Raw genomic sequence first — 23,271 nt, 5'->3', positions numbered from 1 at the left:
AACAGAGGCTAGGGACACCATCCCTGCCCATCCTGGATAATTGCCATTGTTGGACCTGACCTCCATAAACTTATCTAGTTCTTTTTTGAACCCAGTTATAATCTTGGCCTTCACAACATCCTCTGTCAAAGAGTTCCACAGGTGGTTGCACTCCGGCACTCCCGAGCTTGTAGATGGTCAATGAGGCACCATATCTAGCTAGTACAGATTAGAGGGCCGGCAGTGGGTCAGGAAGCTGTAACCATCCCTCATCTCTGCTGCATCCATCAGAAGTTGGACATAACAGAGCATCTGGCCTCCTGGTTCTACCCCATATCTGCCTAGTCTTAGGCTTTTGACCTACATTTTAGCCTTTAGTGAGATCACCCAGACTTTCAGACCTGTGTGAAAGAGACCTCGAGTAGAACATGGAGGGGAAGTAGATGGGGAGTAGGAAAGAAGATTTCAGAAAAGACGCTTCTTGAGTTTCTTGACACTGTGCCATTGTTCGTGTTCACTTAAAATAGGGACTGTTCCCCTTCCCATTCCCCAGGTTCATAAATATATTGATGTATTTTTTAAATAGCATAGAGAACCCCCAGCCTATTTGAGATCAAAGAGGAAAGTGTCAGACTTTTCCATTTCCTATTGTAAACCGGTGTAGTCAGCCCTCGTGTGCTTGAAATTCCATGTCAGCTTGCCATGCTGAATCTGGGAATGACAATTCAGCATAATGAGGGATGTGGTGACACACAAATGCATCACTGTGCTCCCTGGGGAAATAACCAATTGCCAGCATCAAAGAGTGAGGAGAAATGCCTAGTGACAGGAGAATGTAAACTAATAATTCATTCCTCTCCAAACATGCTATTCTGTTAAGTTGATCTGAGGCACTATCATCTTGAGAAGAATCTGCTTGTCTATACTCATGGTCTCCTTCTGCCTAATCACTATAATAAGCGTTTATTATTACCTCTTAAAATCAGGCCAGTCATTTCTAAATATCCCAAGTAGTGCTTACAGGTCAGAGAGTTGGAAAACAAACCATTTTTTAACTTGTACGCTGAGGAAAAATGTGCTGGAGCCATTGAGGGAAGTCAGACGTGGATCACCCCAATGCTTTCCCAGATCTCAGTTTTCCAGAGTGCACCATAACTTCTGCAGAGACGGGTGGGGCCATGGGGGAGAAATGCTGGAACTGCATCCTGGCCTACCACAAGACCCCTGTGATGGATAGTTAGGCCGAGTCCAGTTCACTTTGGTTTTCCACTTCAATTTTTTCTTTCTTCATCACATCTGCCCCTTTTTTCACAGCCTCTTCAAGCAGAATGTGACTTAAATGACATCTGAATCAAACTCTGAATCTCTGAATCAAACAGGTTCAAAATGAGGCTAAATGAGTCCATTAAGAACATAAGAAGGGCCATACTGGGTCAGACCAAAGGTCCGTCCAGCCCAGTAGCCTGTCTACCGACAGTGGCCAATGCCAGGTGCTCCAGAGGGAGTCAACCTAACAGGTAATGATCAAGTGATCTCTCTCCTGCCATCCATCTCCGCCCTCTGATAAACAGAGGCTAGGGACACCATTTCTTACCCATCCTGGTTAATAGCCATTGATGGACTTAACCTCCATGAATTTATCCAGTTCTCTTTTAAACCCTGTTATAGTCCTAGCCTTCATAACCTCCTCAGGCAAGGAGTTCCACAGGTTGACTGTGCGCTGAGTGAAGAACTTCTTCCTTTTATTTATTTTAAACCTGCTACCCATTAATTTCATTTGGTGGCCACTAGTTCTTATATTATGGGAACAAGTAAATAACTTTTCCTTATTCACTTTCTCCACACCACTCATGATTCTATAGACCTCTATTATATCCCCCCTCAGTCTCCTTTTTTCCAAGCTGAAAAGTCCTAGCCTCTTTAATATCTTCTCATATGGGACCTGTTCCAACCCCCTAATCATTTTAGTTGCCCTTTTCTGAACCTTTTCTAATGCCAGTATGTCTTTTTTGAGATGAGGGGATCACATCTGTATGCAGTGTTTAAGATGTGGGCATACAATGGATTTATATAAGGGCAATAAGATATTCTCCATCTTATTCTCTATCCCTTTTTTAATGATTCCTAACATCCTGCTTCCTTTTTTGACTGATGCTGCACACTGTGTGGACGTCTTCAGAGAACTATCCATGAGGACTCCAAGATCTTTCTCCTGATTAGTTGTAGCTAAATTAGCCCCCATCATATCATAGAATCATAGAATATCAGGGTTGGAAGGGACTTCAGGAGGTCATCTAGTTCAACCCCCTGCTCAAAGCAGGACCAATCCCCAATTTTTGCCCCAGATTCCTAAATGGCCCCCGCAAGGATTAAACTCACATCCCTGGGTTTAGCAGGCCAATGCTCAAACCACTGAGCTATCCCTCCTGATAAATTGTATGTATAGTTGGGGTTATTTTTTCCAATGTGCATTACTTTACATGATCCACATTAAATCCCCTGTGGTTTCTGGCCCCTGATCTCTGAAATCCCAGCTCCTCCATTCCCAAAGGAACAGAGAAACCCAGTTTACCAGTTTCACCTTAGAGCACCACTCCTGTATGACACACAGAACTTGAATCCGATTATAGTAAAACAAAAGGAAATTTATTTTATAAATTTATTTTAAAAAAGAGCAGGGATTCAAATAGAAATCTGTGTGAGTGATGGAAACAAATGGTTACATTCACAATAAAATCATAACATGCACACAAGGACCTACGCTTATTAATAGTCACCTTTTCCGAGCAAATAAAGTAGATTCTCACTCCCAAGTTCAGTCTTTTGCAGCATTTGCTGGCCCCGGGGAGCTAGGGCCTGGTCTGTCATAAAGCATCCTTGCTCATCAAGGTACTTCTTCAGTGAATGGATGTAGAGTGTCTTTCTCCACCCTGTGCTATACTGAATCTTTTTTCGGGGGGAGGGCGGGGGGGAGGGTCTTTATTTACAGATAGGACCATCCTCTTGCTGTCATATCATTCCTTTTCACTTCCAAGTGGTTTCAGTATTTATAGTTTATCTTTGATGGTTTTCCATTGACTTTTCAAGGTTATTGCAACAGTGGACAATAGCACAATGCATTGCATAATTAGCAAGGTGGAGGGGGTGACAACAGTGAGACATATAATTACCTGGTGACTCAATTTTATTCCAAGAATTTATAGTTATATTATTCCTTAAACATTACAGTATACACATCTCACAATGATTAAGAGTAGCAATAAGTTACAAGTTTTCAATAGAGACATCACCTGCTGCCCTTTATGGCTACATACCATGAAAGTGGTGTATTAGTTGTTACCATGATATTCAAGCAGTTAAGGATGCCAAAGCAAACCCCCATTCTGATTAAATGACCTTGTGTTTTTAAGTCTCGTCCAAATTATGCGTGATTAGTAATCTACATAGTATTCTACGTACAGTATATACCTAGTGTAGGAGGAAGGATTGAATTTACTCAGCCAGGGTTAGGAGCTGGAATCTGAGCTATTCATTCCCATGGTTTAAGCCATTAGTCAGTCCACTTTGGCCTTATCATATTTTGACTCCCAGAGTTTAAAGGGGAAAACAAATTCAGTGAAGAAACTAATAAAAAAAAGTTGATCAGAATTGCTTTGCAGGCACTTTTATATTTTAAAGTGGATATTGCTGAGTTTTAATAATAAAAAAAAAATCTCCTTGCTATTGTGTTTTGTTCCAGAGAATAAAATCTAATAAACCACAGACAAGTTTGCCCTGGATTGGCATAAAGCACAAGCCAGTGTTGTGATAATTCGCAAATTTCAGCTAACTCATCCGTTATGTTCACTCCTTAGTAAGGTGAATTTGAAAGACTGGTTTTAGTCTTGCTCTCCCTCATCAAAGGAAGGAGAGAGACTATTGAGTGAGCTATAGATTAGTTTAATTTTTTTTCTTGCCGTGCCTCCCTCCCTTGCTTGGGCTCCCTCCCCAGAAGGAATGATTTATAATTTTTCAAATGAGCTTTATAGCTGCTCCTGTCATTTGCAACTGAGTCTCTGCTATGGCCGCATAGTATGGAGCAATAATGTTCAGTTACTGCAAGTGCAAAGGCTGTAAAATCTTTTGTTACAATGTTGGCCTGTGCCCTAAAAGCTCAGGAGGCTGAGATAAAGAAAACTCAGAGCTGTTTAGCCAAGCATCTAATCCCCCGGAGTCCCACAGGGAAAATACTGTAGTCTATTGAATGCTTTATTTTGGTTAAATGATACTTTTCCTTGCAGGGACCCAATCTCTAAATAAATAAATAAATAAAGCCAGCAGGACCCTCCTCTACTCTGTTATTAACACACATGAGGCCATCTCTTATGCTCGGGTAATCTGAGCTCTGTCCACTTACCAGCCATCTGACCTCTCCCTTTAACTCTCCCCAGATAAAACATCTCTCTGCTGCTTTGGGTACTCTCCCCGAAGTGGCTAATGAGCAGAATAAAGATCCCCTGTTCCTTCAGGGGCAGTGAGAGCTCAGAAATGTTCTTCGCTTGCTCTCCCTATTCATGCAGTCGGCTTGGTCTGCATCTCTGTGGTAGGCTAAACATAGAGGCTTCTTGTTCAGTTGACTATTCTGTAGTGTTCTGATGTGTCAGCATTGGTTCATCTGGCCACCTGCCTCATCCTACTCCGACTGCGGCAGTTTCCCCTGTTTCTTCAAAAGTAGCTAGGACTATGTAAAAGGCCAAGAAAAAGCTGAATGGTCCATTAATATCTGTTCTTCTAGGGTTTGATCCAGAGCCCTGAGAAGTCATTGGAAAGAGGCCAGGTGGCTTTGGGTTAGGATCATGACCTTCAGAATCATCTGGTCCTCTGTGTGGTATCATATTTGTATCTCAATCAACTATATGGCAACAGTATCCTCAAGTTGGGTCTCAGAAAAATATTTAGTCTCTTCCTTGAACACTAATGTGCTATTGTCTGCTATGATTTCAACTGTTTAGTCAACATCTTTGCCAAGTTAGGACACACTCACCCTGCTATGTGTCCCCTGACAATATAGAGAGTGATAGAACACTGCTCTAAGAGGTGAGGGTCAGAACCACATTTGCCTAGGAAATATTTAAACATCTCCATTTTATTCTATAGATTTAGAGAGTTCCACTTGTAATAGCAGTAAGAGTCCTTTTGAATAGATTTCATTACTTATTAAAGGCCCAGTTAATCAGTTTGGAGACATCGGATTCAATGGAATTCTCAAATGCCTGATGATAGTTAGCTGGCGTTTCTAGCAGCTGTACATAACTGATCTATCTCTAGAGACTAGACTCTTCTTATCCTGTTTCCCTGCCAATGAACATTTACTTTTCAGTTAAACTAGGTTAATTTGCAAAATCAACTGTTTGCTGAAAGTCTTGTATGCACTCGAGAGAGTTTTGAAACTGCGGCCAACTGGGTCTGATGAAATTTAGGTTTATAGGGAATTGTTTACTTGTGACTAGACCCAGTGGAATAACTTTAGTGGATAATGTGTTGCAAATTTAACCCCTTTTATTTTGCAAAGCATTCCCACTTTAGTAGATCAAGTATTCCACATAGTATACTTCATGTAGTATTCTTTGCAGCTAGCTGTGGACAGGTCCTTTTAACGTTTGACTCATGTCAACTCTATGATGTTAAGGAGGCTTGGTCTAGATTAGTATGTGGATGGGAGACCAATCAAAATCAATTGGTACTGGTAATTCAGTAAGTAACTTTTTCATCTGGGTAAATACTGAACTCTTACCTTAGCATGCTGCTAAGAGGTGTTGTGCTGACTTACAGATGAGACACAAAAGTGTGCTTGAAGCACTTAAGATCCCACGATATATTTTCCAAATATGGGGACATTTACTCCAATATCCTGACCAAATTCAAACTCAGGTAAATTACATTCTGTGTAATTAAAATCCTGTATATAAATTCAATCAGATGATGTATTCTGCACTTTCTAAATCTATTTCGGCAGATCTATTAGTGGAGGTAACTACATTGACATCCATGGAGCTGCGCTGGCTTATACCAGGAGTGAATTTGACCCATTCTGAAATCTTGCTGTGCACTATGAAACACTTGCTTTATTCTGGGGTGCATTTCAGCCAGTTAGTAACAGTTGCAAAGAATTTGGAGACAAAACCATATCTAAACTCTAGCTTCATTTAGCCATGCTATGCCATGCAAAGATTAGCACCCTGCTTGCTGCTCGTGAAGCAAATAGCTTGCTTCTTCTAATGAGAGATGGGGGTGAAGGCTCAGGAAAAAATATGAACAGCAGTGAACATTCTCTCTGAGCTGAAGCCTATGTATGTTTTTTGAGGTCCATGAAAGTTCAACTAACATTTTTGTAGAATTAGTTGAAATATTTTCAATGTAAAAATTTCAGACACTTTTTTCTGCATTTTTAATTTTGACTATAAAAATATGAAAATGTTGAGCAAATTTTTACAGTTTTTCTAGGCGTCAGTCCAATCAGCTTTACTTATTTGTTCATGTAATTTTCATATGTTTTTGTGCCTTTTGGTTTTGGCTGAGGCCAGAAGAGGAAATACCCCAAGAAAAGTAGCCCTTCTTGTATCTCCTACTTAGATGAAACCAAGATATACTAGAAACTTTTAAGAGGTTATGAGGAAATTTCCATCCCAGCTCCCAGGTGATTGAGGCTTAGATAAGTTTGGATGCTTTTTGGATTAGAACATATAAATCTTCATTCTGACAAGACATACCCTCTGTTTTCTTTTCCCATTGCTTATTTTGGTTCATCACCTAGAAAAAATAATCCATCAAGAGTTTATTTCATCCAGTAAGATCTTAATTCTCTTTCTGGCCCTTTATTAATTTCCAGTGTAAAAGAAAGACTAGAAAGGGTCTTGAAAATGATAGGGTATAGTTCCATTACCTGTCTTGTCATTTCAATAAGGGATTCCTCAAGCACCATACAAGTTCCTACATATCAATCATGTATTGCTCATTATAATTATGCTGTTAGAATGAGATATCAGCTCTAATGAGAGGCTGCACCATGGAGAAAGCATTTCACTTGAACGGGTTCCTCAGCCCGTATTTTACAAAGCTTTTTGGTTCCATGCAAGCTGGTTGCAGCAATTTTCTAGATTTGAAGAAATGTTGTTCTGTAAATATGTTTTGACCTCATTAATTGTTAAGTTTTTGTTATCTGACTCAAATGGCCTGGCTAGATAATCAGCATGGAATATGGTGGGAAAAAAAACCCAATAAGGTATCTTCTTCTCCTACTGGCTGCAATAAGATCTGAGATAATGTTCAGAATGGAGCTACTCTGGTAGGTCAGTACCTATCTTCTCAAGTAGTCCCCCTGATTTCAGTGAGAGTGCCGGCAGGGAAAGGTTCTAAACAACCTAAGTATACCATTGGAAATGTGTTTGATTTTAACTTGGCTGTCGTCATTTTGTTGAGCATGCAGCATTGAAATAATTTCCCCAAAATTGTTTCTGTATAGGCAACAGTGGGAAGGATGTGGGTAAGAGCGCCCAGTGCCCTCCTTCATAACCATTGTTAATCAGAATGGGATCATCCAGCGATTCATTTCTACACTGCTTTGTGGAGTAAGAAGACCTATAGACTGGTCTAAGAACATTGGCCAAGTTCCACTTTGGGTGCTTACATTCTGACTACATAAATGTTTCCAGTAGTTTTAATTTAATAAATTGGTCTTCCCATCCTAACAAACTGGTCTGTAACTTTACTAGTTCATAAAGGCTAATACCTTTCAGCCCTGAGGTGGCTGCATTTCAGTGGTGGGAAAAACATGCAATTAGAATTACATTTAGGGTAGTGCTCTTCATCCACAGTGATCACAAAGCACATTAGAGGAGCAATTTCGCCCACCACTGCTGAAGGGCCAGCGCTCTGGGATGAGACATGATGGCCGTTTAACAACGCACAAAACAATGACATAACAGTTTTTTCTGCCCCCTTTGAAGTCTTTCATACTGGGAGGTGCTAAATAAATCCAAGGGATCGTTATTTTTTTACGGCGTGGTAGATATACATGTAAAATAAGAAAAAAAATACATGGTGATGTTTCCCACCCACTGCCCGAACACAAATTCTACTATCTAAATGCACAGAAGCCACCATATGTATAATCTCTTGAACAACTGATCTGGTAGACAAAAGAGTTTGATCCTATTCCCATTTTGGTCAATGGCAAAACATCCACCTTTGAGCTAAGCTGAAACAGGATCAGGTGCATAACTGCGTCTCAGCAAGACACTTGCTGGTGTCAACCTGTGCAGATGACATAAATGTACAATGTTTAGAACTCCTATGGGAGAGCAAAAGAATCCCCAAATCAAGGCCAGCTTTCAGGGTAGGTGTTTAAAGCAGCTGGCAGGTCTCCAAATGAAAAAAAAAAAGAGCCTGACATGTTTGCGTCTTATTGTTTTTTAGGGCAACGTGACCTTTTCCTGCTCAGAACCACCAATTGTTCCCATCACCTTTCTCAGCTCCAGCAGCAGCTATTTGCTGTTACCTGGCACCCCCCAGATTGATGGGCTATCAGTCAGCTTCCAGTTTCGAACGTGGAACAAAGACGGGATGCTTCTGTCCACGGAGCTGTCTGAAGATTCCGGCATTCTCCTGCTTTACCTTCACGCTGGCAGGTTGACACTTGTCATACAGAAAGTGGCAGAAAACTCCATGGAGATCAGTGCAGGTACTTTCATTGGCTCCTCTTTCCTGTGCCTGTTTCTAATCTCTGCGGCCAGCCATATTGAAAGGGAGAACAACCACCTGAGGGAAGGTCTGATCTTGTTTTTCCTTACCAAACTGAACCTTATCTTTGGAGCAATAATAGCGGGACTGTCTACATTAATGCTGGGCCTGAACCAAGGAAGCTTGGATCTGGGTAGCTCTGGCCTAAATCTGCTGAACAACTTTCTTTATAGTCAGTCTAAATTTTCTGTAGAAAACCAGACTGACTAACTTCCATTCCTCCACAGAGAAATAGTGAAAATCCCGTCCTTTCAGCTATTAAAAAAGGTGGGCTAGATCCTTGAGTTTGATCAAACTCCATTTCCCAAAGGACCTGAGAGGACTGGGTAAAACTGGCTCTAATCCACCTCTATCCCTCCCGCCACCCCCAACAATACTAGAGCCAGTTGGGGTCAGTTCGACCCCTGCCAGAATTTAGGGAAACCCTACGGCACCTCTCATTTTGTGCCTGATTGCAATGACTCCCAGAGCCATGTCCCTTTCTCTAGGCCATACCCCAGTACACCCCCTCATTGCGAGCTGCCAGGAGGGGGTGGTGCAGGGATTGTAGTGCTTGATCAGCAGCACTGGAGGATTCCTTACTGGAAGGAGAATCTAGCTGGCCACTTAAGCCAGCTCTGAGGCTACTTTACACAGCTGGAATGGCACAAAGCAGACTTTAATAGGGCCAAGTGTGGGAAAAAATACTCTTAAAATAGAATGTACGGAACAGCTCTGTATTGGCTGCTATGGCTAACTAATAGGCCTGTTCTCTCTCTGTGGTAGAACCAAGCACAGTCTGGGCAGATCTCATGCAGGCTTCCCATTATAGCGCTGTTGATGTCTCCCAGGCATGACCTAGAGCGTTCCCATCATTAGAATTGTGAAGAAACTGGGACTTGTCGGAGATGTGGCAAATTAATTTTCACTTAGGATCTGAACTCAGATTTCCCAAGGCAAATGAAGAGTGTACTGGTAGATTAGAAATTAAAAAAAAAAATCCATTAGTCAAAAAGTAGTAGTAAATAAAATGATCAACATTAAAATATGCCGGGTAGAAACTGGACCTGGACAAATCCCTGGCTCTTAAAGGGAGCCAAAATCTGCGTTTGATAACCTTTCACAGGGAAGAGTTGGTCAGATAGAACCCTGGTGTTCAACTTGCAAAGTTCGCAAACGTTAACGGTAAAAGGAGGGTGGAGCTCTGCACAGACAGTCTTCAAGAAGCTGGCTAAAGTCCCAGGTTGCCCCCAAGGAAAGGTTGGATACGGCGCTTTCATCCTGCCTTGCAATGAAGTTGTTTGTGAAGCTGGGAAAAAATCAAATTGTTTTGCTATTTAATTTGGTTGTGAAATCGTTAACCTGAGATAGCTGCAAAATATCGGTGACGTGGCTACATTCACATGAAAAGCATGGGGAAATTGCAAATGTCCACATCTCCCTGCAAAGGCATTTTTGTTCACAAATAGACCCATTTCCACCCCCAATTTGATCCATCTTCTCTTGAACAATTTTCAGACCTTAGCAACGTTTTTCACTTAAAAGTAGTTCTAATGTTGGATGAAAATTGGTCCATTTTTCCTGGAAAATTAGCCTGTTTTTCCTTGAAAAATGTGCACACTGTAGCAAAAGCTTTTATGGAAATGGTCTCATTTCCTGGCTCCGAATTAAGAGATTTTCCCAACACAGTTTTTGCACTTATTTTTGAATTGTTAACATGCCTCTACTTATCACTAAAATCCTTTTCACTTCCTCCAAAAAGCAATGTTAATGTGAGAATCCCATTAGCAAGAATAAATATCAGAAGTCCAGTTCTGATCTTGCTTGCACCAGTTTTATGCTGACATACCTCCATTGACTGCAGTTAAGTTACTTCTGACTTACACTGATGTAAGTTCAATAAGAATCATGTGCAGTGACTTGTAAGGCTGTCCGGATAGATGACCTGGGATTCTTACGTGTTATAACATTTGAAGGGTCATAATTCTGACACAGATTTACAGAGTAAAGAAGCAAAGGGTCAGCTTGGCCCCAGCCTTGCACAGGTGCGCAAAAGAGAGAAGACACAATTAGCAATATCCCCTAGGAATATTCCCTGTAGAAGTGGCTGTGCCGAGTGGAAGTCTTGGCTTTCAATGAGCACAATCGTCAAACACAATGCACATGGGCCGCCATATAGCCAGACGGTATTTTGTCTTTATTAACATTATTGGGGGGGATGGGGATTTTGCAAAGTGCTAAAGGGCTCTAGGAGCACAAGTCTCTTTGAAAGCCAGTGGGTCTTGTCCTCATAAATCCTTTAAGAAGGTCTTGAAAATCTCTCCACTTCCTGTTATACTTCACAGCACTTCCAGAGGTAATGGACTGAGCAGAGAAGCATCAAATCATCAGCTCAGCTGGTTTCTTCTTGCTGCCTGCTCTTTGCATTCCCAGCCAGGCTGTTTCATTACTCCCCATGCAGTCAGAGACTGAACATGAAGGAGGCTTGGTGAACACCACCGCCACCTTCTCCTCCCCCCTTCTCCTTTACCCTCTGCATTTGTCTTCCAGGTAGCAATCTCCATGATGGGCTCTGGCATTCAGTTAACATAAATGCCAGAAGGCATCGCATCACCCTGACTCTGGATAACGACGTCGCTGCAGCTGGTCATGCAACCACCCTCTCACAGATCTATTCTGGGAAAAGCTACTATTTCGGAGGTAGGTTGTTTCAGATGGATTTCACCTGCCAGGGACGGAGCTTTGAAAGCCCATTTCTCCCGCTGTGTTGTGTGGCAGGGAGTTAGGAGCTGGAATTGCAGGCTCTTGTCCCGACGATGAGGGGCAACACATACAGTGCTGGTGTGCAGTCTGTCATACGAGAGGACTGCTGTGGGGCACAAGTGAACATGAGAGAGAAGAAAGCAACAAAGAAACCAATATGGATGAAAGAGAGTGGCTCTCATCAGCCAACAGGGTATACAACCAATACCTCTTCTGCTGCTACATAGCTAGGCTGCCTACTCTCACCATCACAATTTTGTATGCCAGATCCATCTTTGCTCCTTAAATAACTACAGCCCTGCTTAACTTGGGAGCCCAATATAGGTCTCATTGAGGAACCCTTCCAGTGAGCTCCTGTATTCACGAGCAGCCCCGTGAGTAAGGGTTCCATCATTTGGCCCACTTTTGAATTGACTGGCCTCCCCATTGAATGTAGAGGTTACGGTGCCATTACATTTTAACAGAGAGAGTAAGAAAAAAAAACCAAACAGCTGTGTTGAAAGAGATGTGACCAAGCCGGGACAGAATACGAAACTTTCCATCCTGCCTGCTCTCTTTTGAATTAAAAAAGGAATAAAAGTGAATAAGCAAACAAGACTGTTACCCGGAGTTCTCCAGGACAGGTCATCCTTAACAGCTATATTCCAGAAAAAATGCAGAATATGTTTTCAACTTTAAAAAAAAAAAAGTTTGGCTCAAGGGATATAGTTTTATGCAAAAAGAAAAGGAGGACTTGTGGCACCTTAGAGACTAACCAATTTATTTGAGCATAAGCTTTCGTGAGCTACAGCTCACTTCATCGGATGCATTCAGTGGAAAATACCGTGGGGAGATTTATATACACACAGAACATGAAAAAATGGGTGTTATCATACACACTGTAAGGAGAGTGATCACTTAAGATGAGCTATTACCAGTAGTGATTTTAGGCAGGGGACAAAGAGGCAGGATTCCTGAGTTCTGTTTTTTGGGTCTACCAATTTGAGTTTGGGTGAGGCACTTAACATCTCTGTCTCTCTCTCTACCCATCTCTAAAGTGAGTATAATGATGCAGGGGTGTTATGAAGCTAATCCTTATTCAGGGCTTTGACATGATAGACACCACATATGTTTAAATCCAAACATCTGCCTTTTTTGGCTAATGTAAAGATTTCTATGTTTTACAGAAAGTGCCTCTTATGGTATGTCAATAACAAGTGATTTGAGGTGGGTGACCAATATCTTTTATTGGACCAGATTCTCTTGGTGAGAGAGACAAGCTTTTGAGCTCAGAGCTCTGTGTAAGCTCAAAAGCTTGTCTCTCTCACCAACAGAAGTTGGTCCAATATAAGATATTGCCTCACCCATCTTGTCTCTTTAATATCCTGGGACCAACATGGCTACAACAACACTGCATAATCATGCGTGATGTTCAGAAAGGCCATGTGCTTTAAAGACAGATTTTAGTTTCATATATAGGGTGAAATTCTGATATTTGATGGGTCTGTGTTTGGCCAATCTCCCAAATAAGCCCATGTCTATATGATACAGATCATTGCTAATGTGCTTATTCTGACTATATGCAGTCCCCATGAAGAGCCCTTCTACGCTCAAGATTAATCTGTTTAGGAGCATGGGTCATCATCAGGGAGGTGTCTGTGTGTTAGGAGCCCCAGTAGGTTGAGTGGATGAAAGGAGGGTCCTGAGCCACAGAATTCCATCTTCCTGCAAGAAGAGAATCTGTTTCTTACAGGAATGCAGGTCTAGATTCATGAAGGTCTTTAGCTGCCTAAATCATAGATGCCTAATTCTAGGGTTTAGGCATCCAAGTCCCAGTTTTGGCTCCTCTGCGATCCAGAAAACTCCCTCCAAACTGTAGGTCCCTAAACTTACTTAGTGCCTATGTTGTCAGGGTAAAAGTTCCCTCCATACCTTTGGTTCTTCTTCTACACTGCTGCCTCACTCTATGCATCCGGATGCCTATCTCCCACCTAAGCCCCAGAGCGACTCACACACTGAATGAGAGAGTGATTGGAGTAGGGGGGCCTGGGGCTGAAACCTGGGTCTCCCACCTCTCAGCCATAACTACTGGACTAGAGTCATTTTCTCTCTCACTGGCCCAATGACTGTTCCACTGTGGATACATTCTTAGTGGGCTAGAGAGAGAGAGTGAATGTGAAAATGTCTCTGTAGTCTGATGGTGGAAGACCCCAGCCCCAGTCCCCTGGCTCCAGTCACTCTTGATCCACAGTGGTGCAGACTGCGGGAGCGCCATATCAGAATATCCCAAAGATTAGTGACTAGAGCACTCTCCTGAGAGGTAGGAGACCCCGTTCAGATCCTTTCTCCCCACCTAGCGGGGGTGGGGGCTTGGGGTCTGGATTTCCCACATCCTAGGTGAGCGCTCTAACTACTGAGCTAAAAATGATAAGGTGGGTGGCCGCACCACCACTCCTGGCTGTTTTGTGGGCCGCAATGCAGATGCCTAACTCATTCCTGAAAAAAAAAAAAAAAAAACAACAACCCTCAAGTGCCTAAGCCGCCTGACCCCAGGAGAGGGGTTCCCAGCAGTGTTGCAAGGTGTCTGTTTTCAATAGGCATTAGGCACCTAAATACCTACGTTGCTTTTGAAAACAACACTTGGGCCCCTAAGTCATTCAGGCACTTCTGAAAATGTTACCCCTCGTCTTTTTGATTGTAAACTCTTTGGTACTGGGACTGTCACCTTCTAGATCCCTGCTGCATCTAACACAGTGGGATCTTGGCCTGCTTGAAGCCTCTGAGAACTACTGTAAGACTGATATACAGTATTGATCTGCTGTAGGAGTTGTCCAAACATAGAGGTAGACACGCTGGTCTCTGCTCTCTTTTCCTTCCTAGCTGGCCATCGGATTTCATCCACGCTCCTAGCCCTGACAGAATCTGACCCGTAACAACTGTAAAATTTTGCACGGCATTTGCTCTGGGAGGAGTTAACTATTGACTGTAGCGTTTAAAAAAGACAAAGGGCATTTCACTGTGCTCAGCATGTCGGAAGCCCTTGCGCCTGGTTTCCTTGGCTGGCTGCTCTCCTTCTGTATTACCATAGGATTTATAACACACAAGCTTGTAGAGGGCAAGGAAAGAAAACAGTAGGAATAATTAGATCCCAAGGTCTTCCATCAGGAAGTCCCAACAGAAATAAATGCTCATTTTAACCCTATTCTTCATTCTTTTTCTTTCCCTTCCTTCCCTTTTGTCTCACAGGATGCCCTGACAATTTCACCGATTCCCAATGTTTAAATCCCATTACTGCTTTTCAAGGTTGCATGAGGCTCATCTTTATTGATAACCAGCCCAAGGACCTCATTTTAGTTCAGCAAGGTTCCCTGGGGAATTTTAGTGATTTACACATTGATCTGTGTGACATCAAAGACAGGTAATTATTGTCTCTTCTCTCCTTGTATTTGTTTGGTTTTTTTTTTTTTCATCCAAGCAGTTTATAAGTGCAGGTTGCTTTAAGTGAAAATTCTAATCCTCCAACATTACAGATATTAGGCATAATAGAGCTGCTAATAGAAAATATAACTGCAAAAATAAGGGGACTGCAGGGGAAATAGCTTAAATTACAGGAGGCTCTCTTAGCATTGGCTCAGAGGAAATAGAGTATGCAAATTCAATCAAGCTACAGATTTGTGAAGGGATTAAATTTTATGCATAAACAACATTTGATTGCTTTGAAGTTTAAAAGGAATGGGAGAGAGAAGGAGAAATTTATTTGATTCATCAAAACATGTCATCTCCTTAATGTACTCACTGTTTTGTTTAAATAGATCATTTACAATTTTCTTGTTAGACTGTACAACATACCACATTTATAACAGCAGTCTGGCACATCGCACTGGCATATAACAAAGTCAATAGGACTAAAAATGATCAAGTGTCTGTATCTTCCAAGGACAGACCTGAGACAAAATCCTGCTCAACTCGGGATCTGTATCCAAGGCTGAGGGAGGTGTGTGAGGGGGAGTCACTGCTTTAATATAAGGAAAAATACAACAAAGTAGTTTTTCATGGGTTTTACAATTTTTCTTTTCCGTGTAAATGTTTTGAATGTGTGCATCACTCTGAAGTAATTATATGAACATAGTATATATTAAAGTTATTCATACTATAGTCTCTAATTTTATTTTGTGAATCTAAACGTTCTTCTGGAAACTTAAATTGGAAGAGATTTGAACATCAAGGTTCTTGTTATGTCCTTCGGGAACATTAGGAAACAGTAAGAAAGCTCTAGAACTATCTTGAAGCCTTGAGGTGAAAGAGGATTTATGGTGTCATCAATCGTTTGAGGTGGGGCTAGTGTAGGGGTGGGCAAATGTTTTGGCCCGAGGGCCACATCTGGGTTGCAAAATGAATGGAGGGCTGGGTAGGGAAGGCTGTGTCTCCCCAAACAGCCTGGCCCCGACCCCTATCTGCCCACTCCCACTTCCCGCCTCCTTCCGGGACCCCCGCCCCATCCAACCCCCCCTGTTCCCTGACTTCCCCGACCCCTATCCACACCCCCCTAGAACCCCCGACCCATCCAACCCCCCTGTTTCCCTGTCCCCTGACCGCCCCTCCCCAGAACCTCCGACCCATCCAACCCCCCCTTGCTCCCTGTCCCCTGACTGCCCCCCAGAACCTCCTGCCCCTTATCCAACCCCCACCGCCCCGGCTCCCCGCCCCCTTATCATTCCACTCAGAGCGGCAGAAGCTCACAGCCATGCCGCCCACGCTGCCCGGTAGGAGCAGCGGGCCAGAGCGCTGGTGGTGCAGTGAGCTGAGGCTGTGGGGGCGCGGGTACCGCAGGGGAGGGGCCAGGGGCTAGCCTCCCCGGCCGGGAGCTCAAGGGCCGGGTAGGACAGTCCTGCGGGCCGAATGTGGCCTGCGGGCTGTAGTGTGCCCACCTCTGGGCTAGTGAGTGGCATCAACTGCCATTGAATTTCGAAGAGATTGGACTGGGTGGAGATGTGGGGATTGGTTTTCTGGAATCTAGAAACTTCTGGAAGGTGGGCAGTTCATCTCATAATCTGGTTCCTTATAAAACTGACTAGACCCTCTGTCTTCAATTCCCTAAGTGGTAGTTTCTTATTGGAAATGTCATAAATATTAAAACTGCTGATCAAAACTGCTACTATGTTGCTCGTGTTTAAGGGTTACCAAATGTCAATGTATGAATTTAGCAGACTCAATATACTGGATAAGATTGACTGGATTGGTACGAAATAAGTAGTTGAAATGAAATGAAATAATAAAAAGAGATAATGCTTTGTTGAGTGTTGTTAAATAGCAAGATAGAAATGATTTGTGGCCTTCTTAGAAAATCAGAATCATCTGATTCAAGACCAAATATACCATTTAATACTTTTGTCTATTAAAGTGGAAGAGGAGAACACCGATGTATTTGATGGGCCTACTGTGCAGCTGTTCCAATGCCATTGTTGTGATTGTTACACAATCACAATACACCTCTACTAATCCAGCAGTTTCTGCTCATCTTCAGAGGCCAAAGATCAATCTGTGATCACGCCATAATAAAGGAAAGGCAAAACCATGAACTTAATAATAAAGTTTTCAACCTTATTGGATGCTAGTGTTGCCTTCAATGTAGCACCCACTCAGCAACTCAAAAGAAAAAAATGAAGTGCAGACAGGTTCTCAACTTGTGGCTCCACTCTGGGCTGCAGGCCTGGCTTGACATAAGTAACTTAGTAACTCATTTCTCAGTGGGCCTAATTGAGAAAGTCAATGGAAGGTTAAGTTGTAAATAGGGGCTTGACAAACAGTATGCTGGAGGCAGGATGACAGTGCTAGCTAAGATGAACAGCAACAGCTTGATGTTGGGGACCATGGACAAGATAAACGTGGAATGTAAAGATCAGGTTCCACATGAACAGCACATGGACAAAACATGCTGTACAGGGATTGGCTCCCGCAAAGTAACCAAGGCAATCAAAAAATGTGTGATTTAATGCATAGCTAATGTACTGTGTCAATGTCTATAAAGGAAGAGGTGGTCTGTGTAACTCTGGATATGTGGAACGCCTTATACCCATCCCCTACACTTGAGTCTGATCAACTCAACGTAGCTTTGCTGTTTACCAAATAAAGGAACCTGTGTGATGAAATCCATAGACAAGGCCCCTGTGTTTCATCAAGGAGTATCAGATGTGGAACAGTATGAAGGGATTTAAGAAGCTAACTCAGAGTTCCTTCTACACAAGCATTCAGGTCTTGAGCAGTCCGGGCAAACAACACATGTTACAACAAAGCTTAAACTTGTTCTTCATAATAATTTTAAAATGCAATACTAGCTGCCTATTTAATTTTAAAAACAGCAAAAAATATCCACCTCCCTTTCCATTTCTTATAAGGAGTCTTGAAGTTTAAATTTCCTCAGTGTGATAGGTATACTTGCTTTGGTCTGCTTAGCTCTTGGAAATCCAGGGGCTCCTGGCTGCTGGCCTGTCTGCCATTAGGGAATTTTTCCCCGAGAACCCCCTGTAACATTTTGCGAAACCTCAGGGGTTCACAAACCCCAGTTTGGGAACCACTGCTCTAAATGAAGAAACAGAGGAACGATTAAAGGAAGAACTAAAAGAATCACAGTTGACGTTAGTTCGTGTTTGTTGGTCAAACACAAGAAATGGCCCACTTCTAACCACCAGCATCAATACAGGGCAAATGATGGTATCAGTAAGCAAAACCGCAGAGTAGTGTTTCCAAGTCACTGAAAGAAAAGGGTGAGAAGGAGTACTTTGCCATTTGCTTAGACAATAAAAATAATGTAACCGCTAGTGTGCTGGCTGAGCCTGTATTTGTGACACCTCCATAGACAGTCCGGAAAGGCCGTTGCTCCTCCCAGACAGGAAAGACACCTGACTCAGGAAGTAACCCTGAGATGAAGTTCAGGGTGTGTGTAGGGGGTGCTTTTCTGCCCAGTGAAAGTGTTTTTTGGAATCAGTAGTTCCAGCTGCAGTAGGTGAGCTGCCTCTGTCCCCTCTTCTTGTAATAAAATGCATGTTCTGTTGTTTACTGAGCTGGTGCCTGCATCGTCATTCCAGAGACTCTGCTTGCTTGTGCTAACCCACCAGGAGGAAGATTGTGAGGTCATGCAACAGTAAAGTAAAAAGCGTGAGAAATTCTCAGGTACAGCCTTTCTGCACTTCTGATCCATGGGTGTTCAGCACACTATTTAAACCTCATTGAGAAATATAAAGACCATCTTCAAAAAAAATTAGTCCTCAAGTACATTGTGGAAGTTCAGAAATTCTTCTGGAGTCACCATCAGCCCATGGCCGGCTGTCTGACTGATAAGAGCATGGATGATTCAGCTTCTCAGTACAGAGGAGTTCCCAGGATAAGTCTCTCTCTCTCCAGGTGCATCAAACTTTCCCATCATTGTGTTAACATTTGTGCTGAGCCTAGAGAGGATTTGGATCAGAACACAGCACACACTTTACACAACGGGGGCACTCCAGAGAGACGCTACATTTACAAAAGCAACAGGCAGAAAGTTATAAAAGGATTTGACAGATTGCAGGAGAATGGCAGCGCTGTTGCAGCCTCATTTGAAATTTGGGTTGATCTAATTAAGAGCAGAGAATTGGAAACACACTAGGACAAAACTGAAAAATGATTCAGAGAAGCTATTACTTTGCCAGCATGATTGATCCCAAATCCAAAGGCCATAGACTGAGCCCAGAGCAGGGAGAAGAAGTTTAAATACAGATAATGAAACACAATGCTGCATCCTTTGCATATCCTCTAGCATTGAAGAGTCAGATCTCCAAAATCTGCCACAGTTCACTGTACAGAATTTTGGCTGGAAAGCTATGGAAGGTGGTAGGACTGAGTTCAGAATTTTGTGAATCTTGAAAAGACCTACACTCCTGTCCAACCAGCACAGCATCGTCCGAGTGTTTTTTAAGCACATTCAGGCTGGTTTTGGCTGAAACTTTGCTTCTTCAGCAAATTCCAAATTAAGCTGGTAAAAGAGTATTGATATATAAGGGCAGATACAAGAGTTTTAGGCCCAACTAGTTGTTAGTCTGGTGACTTGATTACTGTGCTCTTATGTTTTCCTTTAAAAAAAATTCAAGTTTTAGTGACTTGTATTTTGTGTTTCCTTTTTAAATCTTTATGGTGATTTTAGGGGATGGTGGTGGAGGGGCGTTGGGGATGTTTTCAAGGCAGGAGAAAATCACAGTTGTGTCTGTATCCAAATTTCTTATCAGTCCCATCTCTCTAATGAACTAAGCCAAAAACCTGAGCCTCAACAACCCTAAACTTCAGGGAAGATTGTATCTGGAACCAGATCTGAATCGTAAATCCTCCCATCTAGAATCAGGGAATAAGGTGTGCATTAAAATTCTGTAATAGCATTTTCCCTCCAAAATGGGATCTCCCTGTTCTTAATTACAAGATTTATTGCAGCACACACTGCAATGCACGTATTTGTGTAATTGTAACGTGGGAATTATGTAACTTAATTAACATGTAAATGGGTCATTTGTCTTCATTATCTAGGCAACAACCTCTTCTGGAAAGCAATTTATTTCTTACAAACTTGTAGACTGGCGTCGTTCATTCCCAGATTCTGAAAATAGGAATCCTGCAGCACAGTAAAGGCTCCTAGAAGGAGTTTACTGGGAAAACTGTAGGAGCTGGCTAGCAAGGAATAATACCTCATAATCAGCATTTCTGGTTCTGTTTTCTGAAGAGCATTAGATTACGCTAGCTCTGGCTTTTTTTAGTGCTTTCTGAATTCATTGGACCACATCCTCACCTAGTGTAAATTGACATGGGTCCATTTATTTCAGTGGAGTTATGCTGATTTATACTATCTCAGCATCTAGTCTATTCTACCTTATTACCGCATAGATGAGGGGGATCACATGTGCAGAGTGTTTTTGCTACATGCAGGCTCAAGAAAACTCTCAGGTGTGCCCTCTGTCTTCTTGCATAGGTTTACTGCTGCCTCTTGTGCAGAAGCTACATGTGACTAGGGGCATATAATATTAGGGATATACTGTGAATGTCCCTTATGCTGGTGCCTTGGGTGGTGGAGAGAAGCAAAGGGCTTTGCTCCAGCACCATAAGCTCCTGTCATAATCACAGTCCTAATCCTCATGACAGCACAGAGGTGGCTTCCTCCATGTTCCCCCAGAGGTGCACACAATCCCAAAGTGTGCAGGGAGGAGGGGAGGAGGACAATGGAGGAGCAGAAAACACTAATTCAACTCACTCACTCTTTGCTCTGGGTGTATTCTAAAGTGCTGTCTTGGGGAAGAGAAGCAGAATCTCCCTTAGCTCAACTGGTAGAGGCCTGTGTTTTTGGAGGCAAGGTTCTGGGTTCTAGCCCCAACACTGCATTTGAACTATTTAGCTGTTTCTTTAGCACATGGATCTGTTACAACTGTCGAGCTTCAATGAGTTCGTTTTAGCATATATGTATCTATGGTATCCATCTGGCCTCTGTTACCATAGTATCTAGCATTTTACAACCTTTAATGTAATTGTTCTTGCAACTCCCTTGAAGACAAATAGTAGGACCGTATCCTGCTTGGATGCTGTGATACGTTTTCAAGGTTTGTGTAGGTTTGTACAATTATAGGCTTCTTTGTTATGTCCCCTTTGAAATTTCTGCTTGGTTAGGAAAATGTGTGCCCAGCAGGGGATGGTTGTCTCCTTTTACAGAGATTAAATGAGTGAGAAAACAGATTTTCTCGGAACATGCATTTATGGCCAGCTTCCCCTCTCTTCTGTACAGTGTGGGAGGCAGGGTGAGAAGGTGTGGAGGGAACATAAAAGCAACAGAAGGGAGAAATGGTGACTAAATTTTATGCCTGTCCCTAAGTCTCTGAAGCCCCAGGATGTTATTGCTACACACCATGAAGGACAAAGAAGAGGTTCTGTTGAGTTCTTAGTTGCCTGTATGTACAAAAGTGCATAGGGGAAATAGATGGCTATGTTTTAGGCTTCCCCTCCAGGAGGATCTGTGGCTTGTTATTATGGCTATGCAATCTGAAGTATCAGTGCGAGTAATGTTACCCTGCAGGAGAGGAAGGAGAAGGGGCCAAGTGTGTGTTAAAATTTTTCAGAAAGCCACTGAGAATTGTGCTGTATCTGACCCCTACGGGAACGCTCATTTGAAAAGTGCAGCTCTCAGACACTGCTGGGAGATGTCATGGCCACCAGGCATGGGCCAGCCAGCCAGCCCAAACTGCTGCTCATGATTTCATGCTTGTTACCTTGAGTCCTCGCCAATGGCTCTGTCTTGGTGGGCAACTGGGTAAAAGTCAGAACTGCACTTTTTTTTCCAATTATTCTTCAACCAATTTGCCACTTTCCTAACTTGACTCTGAACCATGAATTCCCCATTTCTACAAATGCAATAAATCTGTGCTCATCCCGCAGCGTCCTCAATTTAAAATGCTAAAGGATGAAGTGCAAATCCAGTCAGATGTGGTCATCGGGTCCTGCTGTGGCCTGGGTATCTCCTTGGTTGGTCATTTAGAGGCTGTGTGGAATGATCATAGCCAGCAAGCCCCCTGGGCTCTATTCTGGTCACTGAGGCGCTGTCATCTTGGGCACATTACAAGTCTGGTCTGCAAAATGCATGTGACACCTCCCTGACAGGAGTATTGGGAGACTTCATTCATTGATGTTTGTAAAGAGCCTTGAGGCCCACAATGAGAAAGTGCTATAGTAGGTATCTAACTCAGTGGTTTGAGCATTGGCCTGCTAAACCGAGGGTTGTGAGTTCAATCCTTGAGGGGGCCATTTAGGGATCTGGGGCAAAAATTGGGGATTGGTCCTGCTTTGAGCGGGGGGTTGGACTAGATGACCTCCTGAGGTCCCTTCCAACCCTGATATTCTATGATTCTAAAGTACAGGGGGCTGGACTGGATGACCTCTGAAGGTCCCTATCAGCCCTACATTTATAGGATTAAAGTGCACAACATTGATCCAGATTCTCCTCTCACTCATATCAGTGTAAATGAGTAATAACACCATTTATTTTCCAAGAGTGGTGTAATTTGTTTTGTAACCTTAGATAATGCTCTGTGCCTTCATTTCACCATTTGCACAATGAGGACTGTAATATTTCTGCATACCATAAAATGCGTTGTGATGATCATTGTAGGAAAGGCATGATGTAAGTGCTAATTATTGTTTATGTACGGTCTACTTTCCTCCACACAGGGTTGTGGAGAGAAGGTGTACAGGTGTGCATAGATTCAAATACTGTCCTCTTTCTCTCTAGTGGGAAATGAAGGCTGAGGCAAATTCCAGCAACTGCTTATTAAACTTTTTAAAATGGCTAGAAAAATAAATATGCAGAGACTGAGAACTTGGCCATGTCGTTGATTAGCTTTGGGATTTCCAACTTGGCGATTGGCTGACAGTGTCAGTGAATGGGACTAGAAACGCTAGGTGTAAGCCTAAGGCAGAACTGGTTGTCTGCCGTGGCTGGCACCAGGTGCAGAGAATAGGTGCTGGATCATGGACACATACAAGATGTTGCTGCTGAAGTGCTGCCATGGATGCTAGAAAAATGGACAATTAAAATCCACAAACCTTGGCTGGTTGAATCTGGTCTGGAAAGGCTGCAGAATTCCAGCCTTTCACCATATGGCCCAGATGCTCTGTTTGGTCTTAGGAAGCTCTTGTCGGCTCGTACAACAGGTGGGATGCTCAGAATAGAGAAATGAGCACTGCAGGGCTGCCTGCAGCTCAGACTCATCTCAGGCACTTTCTGTGTCTCCC

The 23,271-nt window shown here is 42.8% G+C and overlaps 1 protein-coding gene across 6 annotated transcripts in view; it reads left to right on the top strand.

Moving 5' to 3' along the window:
• The window catches only part of CNTNAP5 (contactin associated protein family member 5), a 419,241-nt gene that overhangs the window by 220,511 nt on the left and 175,459 nt on the right, over positions 1 to 23,271 (top strand). For all 6 annotated transcript variants that reach the window (XR_012154186.2, XM_073305029.2, XM_073305027.2 and 3 more), the window contains 3 exons: positions 8,434 to 8,698; positions 11,287 to 11,436; positions 14,725 to 14,896. Coding sequence is in view for 5 of the 6 variants with exons in the window: in XM_073305029.2 (XP_073161130.1) it covers positions 8,434 to 8,698; positions 11,287 to 11,436; positions 14,725 to 14,896 (587 nt within the window). In the remaining variant the exon portion in view is untranslated. The remainder of the gene's footprint in view (positions 1 to 8,433; positions 8,699 to 11,286; positions 11,437 to 14,724; positions 14,897 to 23,271) is intronic.

Source organism: Lepidochelys kempii, chromosome 11 (assembly GCF_965140285.1).
Source record: "Lepidochelys kempii isolate rLepKem1 chromosome 11, rLepKem1.hap1, whole genome shotgun sequence".
NCBI classification, from domain to species: domain Eukaryota; kingdom Metazoa; phylum Chordata; order Testudines; family Cheloniidae; genus Lepidochelys; species Lepidochelys kempii.
Note: the sequence above shows the minus strand (reverse complement) of the source record. Positions and strands in the feature narration are given on the sequence as shown.